The 8,757-nt window shown below is 35.5% G+C and overlaps 2 protein-coding genes across 2 annotated transcripts; one reads left to right on the top strand and one right to left on the bottom strand.

Annotated features, from left to right (window-relative positions):
- Nucleotides 1–5,189: 5,189 nt before the first annotated feature.
- Nucleotides 5,190–6,546, bottom strand: mdlc (RING finger protein mdlc). Its single transcript, XM_014233215.3, has 3 exons — nt 6,326–6,546; nt 5,547–6,261; nt 5,190–5,482 (listed from the first exon to the last, which is right to left on the bottom strand). The coding sequence occupies exons 1-3, from the start codon at nt 6,423–6,425 to the stop codon at nt 5,311–5,313; spliced, it is 987 nt and encodes a 328-aa protein (XP_014088690.3). The 5' UTR covers nt 6,426–6,546; the 3' UTR covers nt 5,190–5,310.
- A 213-nt stretch (nt 6,547–6,759) lies between these two features.
- On the top strand, nt 6,760–8,040 carry LOC106616523 (S-formylglutathione hydrolase). The gene is made up of 2 exons (XM_014233209.3): nt 6,760–6,907; nt 6,977–8,040. The coding sequence occupies exons 1-2, from the start codon at nt 6,859–6,861 to the stop codon at nt 7,840–7,842; spliced, it is 915 nt and encodes a 304-aa protein (XP_014088684.2). The 5' UTR covers nt 6,760–6,858; the 3' UTR covers nt 7,843–8,040.
- Nucleotides 8,041–8,757: the final 717 nt, after the last annotated feature.

Below are 8,757 nucleotides of genomic sequence, written 5' to 3'. Positions count from 1 at the left end.
TTTTCATCGAAAAAATTCTAGCAAATTCACCTGAATTCAATTTATTTGCACGACGAAAGTCCAGAACTTTGCAGTTAAAGCAGCACGCTTTGTGAGCTCAGCGCCCTCAACCATTCTATTCGGAGACAGTCAGTGCCTAGCCAACACCCAACTGTGACTGCCCACAACAAACACACTCGCCTGAACGGTTCCTTACACTTATTTCACACTTTTCCGTATTTGACAGCAAAGGATCAACTTGTCGTTTATTGTGTCAATTATCATTAAGTCCATCCGCAAGACAACAATACGATACAAGTGTGTTGTTTTTATTGTAACGTTTGTAAATTATCGTTATTGTTATTATTGTGCCAGATTGACTGTGCATAAGTATAGCTCGGCTTTGGTCTGCCAGGCATTTTGACACTTGGCTTGGCAGAATTTGTGGCTTGCGTTGAACGGAAGTTAAATACTGTTATTTACTTGCTCAATTTCGTGTAAAAGGTTTACCGAACGAAGTTGTTATTATTGTGTTTGCTTGTTTTCTAAAATTAGAGTCTTTATTGCATCGGATGTCATAGGTTCCGTGGTAATTGTTGTTATTAGCAAAGCTGAAAGTTCTCGTTTATGAAATACTAAACACAATTAATATTCGTGACATTTACAGTTCTTTTATTATTAAACATATTACGACAAAATTAGTTACACATTACAATGACAAATAGTTTCGGAGATGTGAGCGTATTTGTAAGATTTTTTATAACTTGGTGTAATCGGAGCTCAAAAATTTAAACGCGTTTTTCTCGAAACGCTGTTTTCAGAGTCGGTGAGTAAAATTACTTCGAAATAGATTCGTCAGATATTTTTCGAAGGAATAAGAGCCACGCTCAAGCGTAACGCTTTTCAAGAAAAAAAAAACATTTTTTTATGCCGCTATTTAGTCAAAAATCAAAATTTTGACCAGCACTTCGATTTTCATCTTTATCATAATATATTTTATTGGTTTTAAGATTGGAGATTAAGCAGCAAAATCTTGCTCAACGTAAGACAACTTGTTTCACAAAAAATGGTATTTCTTCTGACTTGCAAGTGATTGAACCCCCTTAAGAGCAATATGCATCGATAGCGCTTACTAGGATTAGAATTTTTCTATCAGCTTGACCAGTACAGTCAGTAAGTACTTATTTAGGTTAGTTTGGATAGTTACACTTTTAAAATACGTTCAGGATATTAGTCAAATGAAATACACCAAAAATTTATAAATTGAGTGACGTTACAATTTCTTAAACGATATGAAACTACATCTAGTTGTTGTTATTTAGCACTTTGGTTATATGATGCAAGGTTAATTTGTTTTTGTTATGTACAGGTTTCAATTTATGACAACAAAGGTCAACAAAAAAGTTTAAATTGGTGCATTGAATTGTTCCGAAAAGTTCTCCAACTCAAGCAGCGAGCGAGTCGAGCACTAAAAAGTGCTATCCGCCCACATGGTTTCGCCTCCCGAAAAATTTTAAACACAGACCGGCCAAACAGCGGATGAAGCAAACGGACGCAAAGCCAAAACATGAATTTTATGTCATGCAAATTCTTTCTTTGTTCTTGTGTTTGTCTTTGTTTTACAAAAGCCAACCACACCGGAAAGCAGAGAAAAACAGTGTCAAAAAACAAAAATATGAAAAACCCTGTGCCCTGTGAACGGTTGGATGGAACGACACGCGAACTGACAACTGGAGCCTCAGAGAGCCGAAGGGGAGAGTACGTATAACACTTCAGATTTGGGTTCATGGGTATTAGGTATATACGAATATGGGCCAAACCAAATGACACAAACAACAAGTGTATGAGAAACGAATTTTATAACAACTACAACAAACGAAGCAAAGCAACTATAACAATAACGAAACAGCTAAACAACCGCGTGACTGACTTTTGATTCCCACCGGAGAAGGCAACGGCAGCAGCAACGGCAAACAATAACCGGGACTTACGGTGTTGCAGCTGCAATAATAATAACAGCACGAGTACACAAGCGCAATTTGTTGCACGAAGTTGCTGCCGCAGACAACCAACACAACTTGAAGCACCCTACGTCGTCCACTTATAAACGACTGCGGCGCTAATGGCGGCGTTGGTGGCGGGCGTTGTTGGCGGCAATGTTCTGTCACACTGACTTCTCTTCGCTTTTGACATTTTTGATATAAATATTTTTACCGCATTGTTGGGCTTAATCCTATTGCTCATTGCTTGCTGGCGGCTTTCTCTGCTTTGTAAACTGTTTTTATGTTTCACAGACTGAGTTCAAATCGTGTTGTTGCTTTTCGTTAAGTTTGTTTAAGTGTTTTGTCTTTGTAGTTGTGGAAAATGTCGTTATTACATAGTGTTGTGGCGTTGAATGAGTTTTGCGACAAAGTTTGCACACAACAATTTGGCTAATGTCCCATTTTCAGTTGATTTCCTTCTTTTCTTTTCGTTGGTCTGGCGACTTTTCTTAAGTATACAAAGATTGGAAGCAAAGTGCGCTGTTTATTACATATTTAACCAATTTCCTTGTTTGTTGTTTGTAGGTACATATACATAAATATACGGATAAGGACCGGTGGATAATCAAAAAAAGTTTACTAATTTAGTAAACGAAAGCACAAATAAACATTAACAATAGTTATAACAAGAAAATATGCTTAAAATATCACAGATTACAGATTACACGTACCAACACGGAAATAAATTCTGCATGATTTTATTTACTAGAGTGAGTGGTATAACTATTGTATTTGACTTTCAAATGAACATCTAAAAAGAAGTCAGGAGGAACCAAAGCTTGATCTGGGTGGTCAGTAAATGGTAACTCTTCCTAATAACCAAATTTTTATTGCATAAACTAAACTGATGCACAGGGTGGCATGGCGCAGCGTCTTAATGAAACCAATAATTGTAAAGAAAATTTGAAAGTGGACATAGTGAGCCAAAATGTATCCAATTCTCACAACAGCCGGTTCTGTCTTTCGGAATTAATACGGATTTTATCCGGCAAGGGCTGTAATTGCGGCGCTCTAATCCTGTTTGGATCGGTAAGTTTTAAGTTAAGCCAAAATCTATCGATTGCTTCAGTTTGTTTGAAGATATGGATCAATAACGGTTTTGGCATAAACAGCAATAATTTGCATTTAATTATCTTAAATATTAGATTCAAAAAGAATATTTAAGCGCTTTGATAACGTATGTGGATATCTCATTGGCTGTATTATAGCCAGTCTTTTGCGCTTATACCGGTTGTTTGTGCGATTCTACACCTGCCAAGATCGGCCGAATCGAAAACACTAAAACAATATTCATCAATTCTTTTGCATATGTTTACCAAAAAACTATAAATATTGTATATTATCACACTGGAATAGTAGCAAATACACAGAAGTTTGCAGCACAACAACGTAACACATACTTATCCGTCGATATCATTTAAAGGTTTTAGGCGCTCTAGCTTAACAAACAGCCAATCAAACGCTGACGCACAAAGTCACAGGTTGACAGGTTTCCGCAACAACGCTTAAACATTGATTCGATTTTTTAATAAGAATGATGTAACTAACTGACGAAAAATAGTAGTAAATTCATTTTTACTAAATTCATTTTTACTTAAAACACTAATGCTATACATATATTGCTAATGGACCGTACATCATTAGAAATGTATTGGTAGAATATAGATTCAAGCGAGATTTACAATTTGTAGATATGGATGCCATTAATATCGATAAAGCGCAGACTAGTGTCACCCAAAAATTGTGTTTAGTTTGTTTAGCATAAGACAACAAAAATAAGAAAAAACGTTAACGGCGGTTGCATTGAAGCGAGAATACCCTTCACAAATAGAAAAAGTTTTTATACAAGAATTTGATTTTCATCGGTCGGTAAGTTTAATTTTCATTTTTTAATGAAATCCCAACATCGGGATTACGAAATAAAAATTAAATTTTGAATCTAAAATTTTTGAATTAAAAATTCGCAACCCTGAGACAGACACACAGGCGGACATGACTAAATCGAATCTGACATTTTATATAAATATGTATGTATATATACTTTATAGAGTTGCCGACGTTTCTTTCTGGACGTTACAAACTTCGTGGCAAACTTAACATACACTGTTCAGGGTATAAAAAGCGCAATTTACGTCATACATCTTTGGAGGTCACACTTTATATTCACATGCATAGATTTCGTTGCTGTTCCATCGAGTGTCATCGCCTATGCTGTTTTGGAACGTAAGCATAAAGGATGTGCCTCACAGCTATCAACTTGCCATCGCACAGAAATACGCTTTATCAATGCAACGAACTTATAGAATTTCATTGGGTGTGCGTGTATGTACTATGTACATGTGTGTACGCATGTTGCGTATCGATAACAGAAACTGCTATTCTTCGTTATTGCCTTACAACCTAATATCCAATATTGGCTTTTTTGACTTCTCTTTTTGCTGCTTGTGTGCCGGAATCGCTTATTTGACTTGGCATCTGTCTATTTGTCTACTTCGAATGTTTGCAATACGTGCAAGCTTCATGCTGCTTCCTATCAGTATTGCTCTGACCTGATGTAACACATATACATGGCTATGTACATTTGAAACTCTACTACATGTACATATGTATATAAATGTTATATATGTGGCAACAACCCTGACCTAGAGGATTGGCATTGCATTTTACTCAAGATATTTAGTTTTGTGGAGAATACAAAAAAAAAATAATTTCTGTCATGGCTTTCATATTCAATTTCAGGAAGATATAAAAAAAAAAATAAGGTAAGGTGTATTCGCTTTTAAATTCAATAAAAGGTGGGATATTCAGCCCGAGTGCATTAGAATATGTACGCTTAAACATAAAACATATAATATGTGTATAGATACGTTCATGTGAGTTAAAGATTATTGCTATTTAATAGTATTAAAACAAAGGAAAACCTCTTAGGTACTTACAAGTATATTCAGCCAAGACGATACCTGTCGATACCTTGGTATTAGTAGTTCGTAGCTGGTATATTTTCTATATTTGGTTTTTCTGTTAATTTGTCCGATAAGCAAGGTTTTACCAGAGAACTTAGAAGAACTAGTTAGAGTTAGAACTAGTTAGAGTTCTTCTAAGTTGTCTGGTTTTACTATGCATGCAAAAATGTATTGTAAAATGGTTTTAATAATTATTGCTATGAAGTTCATTTAAAACTTTTAATAATCATTGCTTTATTTTGCCACAGAGCATAAAAAAGTAAAAAATATTATTTCCAATGACAACTCTATACACTAACAACTATATATGTATTAACTACTTAAGGCTAGTCACTGTCAGATGAAACGCATTTCCCACTTTCGGATTCGTTCTTAAAACGCGCTAATAATTCCTTTGCAGGATTAAAAATGCCATTTGTCTGTTGTGAACAAATAATGCACCGCTGTGACTTTTTATAATTTTCCAAAGCACATTTTTCGCAGAAGTAATGTTTGCACCTAAAAATAAAAAATATTTTGGAGTAACTTTTGCCCACATGGATATGTGTGAGATTATACTTACTTCGTCACTACCGGATTTTCAAAACTATTTCGACATATGAAACATTTAAACGGCAACGTCTCCTCATCTGAATGTATTTCATATTTCGCATCGTCCTCATCGGATTCGGCTTCACCACGTTGCTGTGCTGCATGATCGAGTTCCAGTTGCCAACCAGCTTTATAGTCACTTCGATCATGCAAAAATTTACAACTATCGCCAAACCCGCAATAACCGGTTTCTTTATAATCTTTACATATATCAGGCTGATAGTCCCACCGCACAGTGGCACGCAAATGAGCTGGTGCACGAATCGGTCCTTTCCTAACCATCCCAGAACTGGCATTGCCTTGTGCTGTGCCTTCTTTTTTATAGTATTGTGCGTAGTTATTAAGACCGCGATAGACTTTATCATCCGCCTTGCCTTCAAGTTCTTTATTAATTTTCAACATTTTCTCATGTAAAGCTTGTGCATCACGATCCTGTGCTGTGTCTGTTTCATTTATAGAAGTAGCCCCTTGATCTTGTGGTCCACTAGGCAAAGCACTTCGTTTCGACTTATAAAAGACACTTATTTTGTTATCCTCATCTTCATTCCCACTTTCAGAGGAAGCCTCAGTTTTTCGTTCCCTCTTGTTGACCAATTGTTTGGTACTTTGAAAATTGGGATTTGACCGTTTACGTTGATTATCACTACGCACAACTGCTGAGGTAGTTTCACCATCGCTATTCTTCTCTACAATTTATACAATAAGTAAATTCATTAAATATGTATAAAATTACAATTAATAGCTGAGTACCTGATTCTGAACTGCTACTTTGTTTACGACGTATGGTTGCTTGTTTTCTAATATTTCGTTTCTTAAAACCAAACGAAGAAGTGCTGGCATCCTCGGACATATTGAAAATATTATAAATTATTCAAATATCGATAAATGCAATAAAATTAGCCTGTCCAAAGCATCTTATTATTATAGTTTTCTCTGTTGTTGTTTGTAAAACCTTTTGGTTGGCGCGAAAATCAGCTGTTTACCTGTTAATAGGTGATGCCACACTTTATGACTATTGTGCAGCATGTACACACCAGAGTTGCATTCAACAAATTTGTTAAGTACTATTAGATTATAATAAATTGTTTTTGTTTATATGAGGATATATTTTTTATTTAAAAGCTTTTACAACGTTACATTGTTTAGCCAAAATTAATAAAGCAGCAGCTAGCCAAATATTTAATTATATTTTTTTTTCAGATTTTTTAGACTAAATTTAGGCAACACTACATTTTGTAAAATTCATTGCAATATTCATTTTGATTCATTTAACCGGCAATCAAATGAGACTCATCAACAGCAGTCTTAGTAAATTTTTCAAAGTACAAGAAGGTCAATTCTTAATCTGATAATTGATGTCATTTAGATACACTTGATAATTCAACGTTCTTCATTTTTTAGGACCCAGAATGGCGCTGAAATTGTTGTCGACCGTTAAATGCTTTGGTGGAGAACAGCGGGTTTATTCGCATACATCTGAAATTCTGGGTTGTGAAATGAAATTTGGTGTCTACATGCCACCACTTGCTGTCGACGACCATATGGAATGCCCTGTTTTATATTTCCTCAGCGGACTAACCTGCACTCACGAAAATTTCATTCAGAAGTCTGGCTTTCAGCAGTCCGCAGCAAAGCATGGCATTGTGGTTGTTAATCCAGACACTTCACCCCGAGGCTTGAACCTTCCAGGAGAGAACGATAATTGGGATTTTGGTAGTGGTGCCGGTTTTTATGTAGACTCCACGGAAGCGCCATGGTCTAAAAACTACAAAATGTATTCTTACGTTACAAGCGAATTAGTCGAAATAGTGAATGCCAGTTTGCCAGTGCTACCTAACAAACGTGGTATTTTCGGGCACAGCATGGGTGGTCATGGTGCTTTAATATGTGCTTTGAAAAATCCAGGTGTGTACCAGTCAGTGTCTGCATTTGCACCTATATCAAACCCAATTGAATGTCCATGGGGTAAAAAAGCGTTCAAAGGTTATTTAGGTACAAATGAAGAGTCTTGGAAAGATTGGGATGCTACTATGTTAGCTACCAACTATGCTGGTATACCTTTGGAAATATTAGTCGATCAAGGCTCGGATGACAATTTCTTAAAAGAGAAACAATTGTTACCTGAAAATCTGTTGGGTGTCGCCGCTGATAACGACCATTTGCAATTGATCTATAAAAAACGTGAAGGTTATGATCACAGCTATTTCTTCATTTCTACCTTCATTGCAGAACATTTTGATCATCACGCCAAGTTCTTGAAGACATAACCTTTGGTAGCTAGTTACTAAATATTTGCTGTCAAATCAAGTAACGTCACACTATGTGTACTCTATAACTGCGCCAGACCCAAATTAATTTAAATTGGTTAAAAGGCGAAGGACATAAAATATGTATTGTGTCTTTTAAAGTTCTTATAAACAGAATGTTAGTTTAAATAAAATATTTCTTTCATCTGTATCGGTTTAGTTAGTGGAATTTTATTTTGAAATTTTTTATTATATATTTTATAGGGTCTCCTGATTTTCCCCTATTCACCGTATATTAAAACTTTATGAAATGCAGTGCCAATACAATGAACTGTTTTCATAAGGGTAGTGTAATTGACAGATAGATGGCGCTAACAGGAACTTTTTAACTACAATAATATCGAATATATTTAAAACCGATACCATCTGCTGTTAATTTGACCCTTGACAGCTCTACTGGAAGAAATTCCTAAATTTATGCTCTAAATTACGATATCGAAGTTATTGCTTCTGGTAGCACAACTAGGAGATAACTCTTAAGTTCCAATAGTAATTCATAACTTCATCCGAACGATATGTGGCAAATGCGCTAATGCAGCGTTCTTCAATTGATAATCTTGCATGTTGCAGTAATCCTTAATCAACTACCAAATTTCATTGACTAGTTAAGTACCTCAGGTCCAATGTGTTGTTGACTTTCTAATAATACATTGTGACCACAACAAACGCATATATAAATATACTTGAATCCTTATATAATATGCACAAGTTAATGCATATAGCTACACAAACAATTCAAATGTCGCTAACCCCAGCTTCCCTTGTATAACATACAAACAATTTTGTGACAGCAATTCACTTCAGGCTATCATTAGCTTTTCGTAGTAAAAGCACACACAATACAGACAAAGCAAATTATTCGTATTCTCGATTGGA

This window comes from Bactrocera oleae, chromosome 2, assembly GCF_042242935.1.
Source record: "Bactrocera oleae isolate idBacOlea1 chromosome 2, idBacOlea1, whole genome shotgun sequence".
NCBI classification, from domain to species: Eukaryota; Metazoa; Arthropoda; class Insecta; order Diptera; family Tephritidae; genus Bactrocera; species Bactrocera oleae.
Note: the sequence above shows the minus strand (reverse complement) of the source record. Positions and strands in the feature narration are given on the sequence as shown.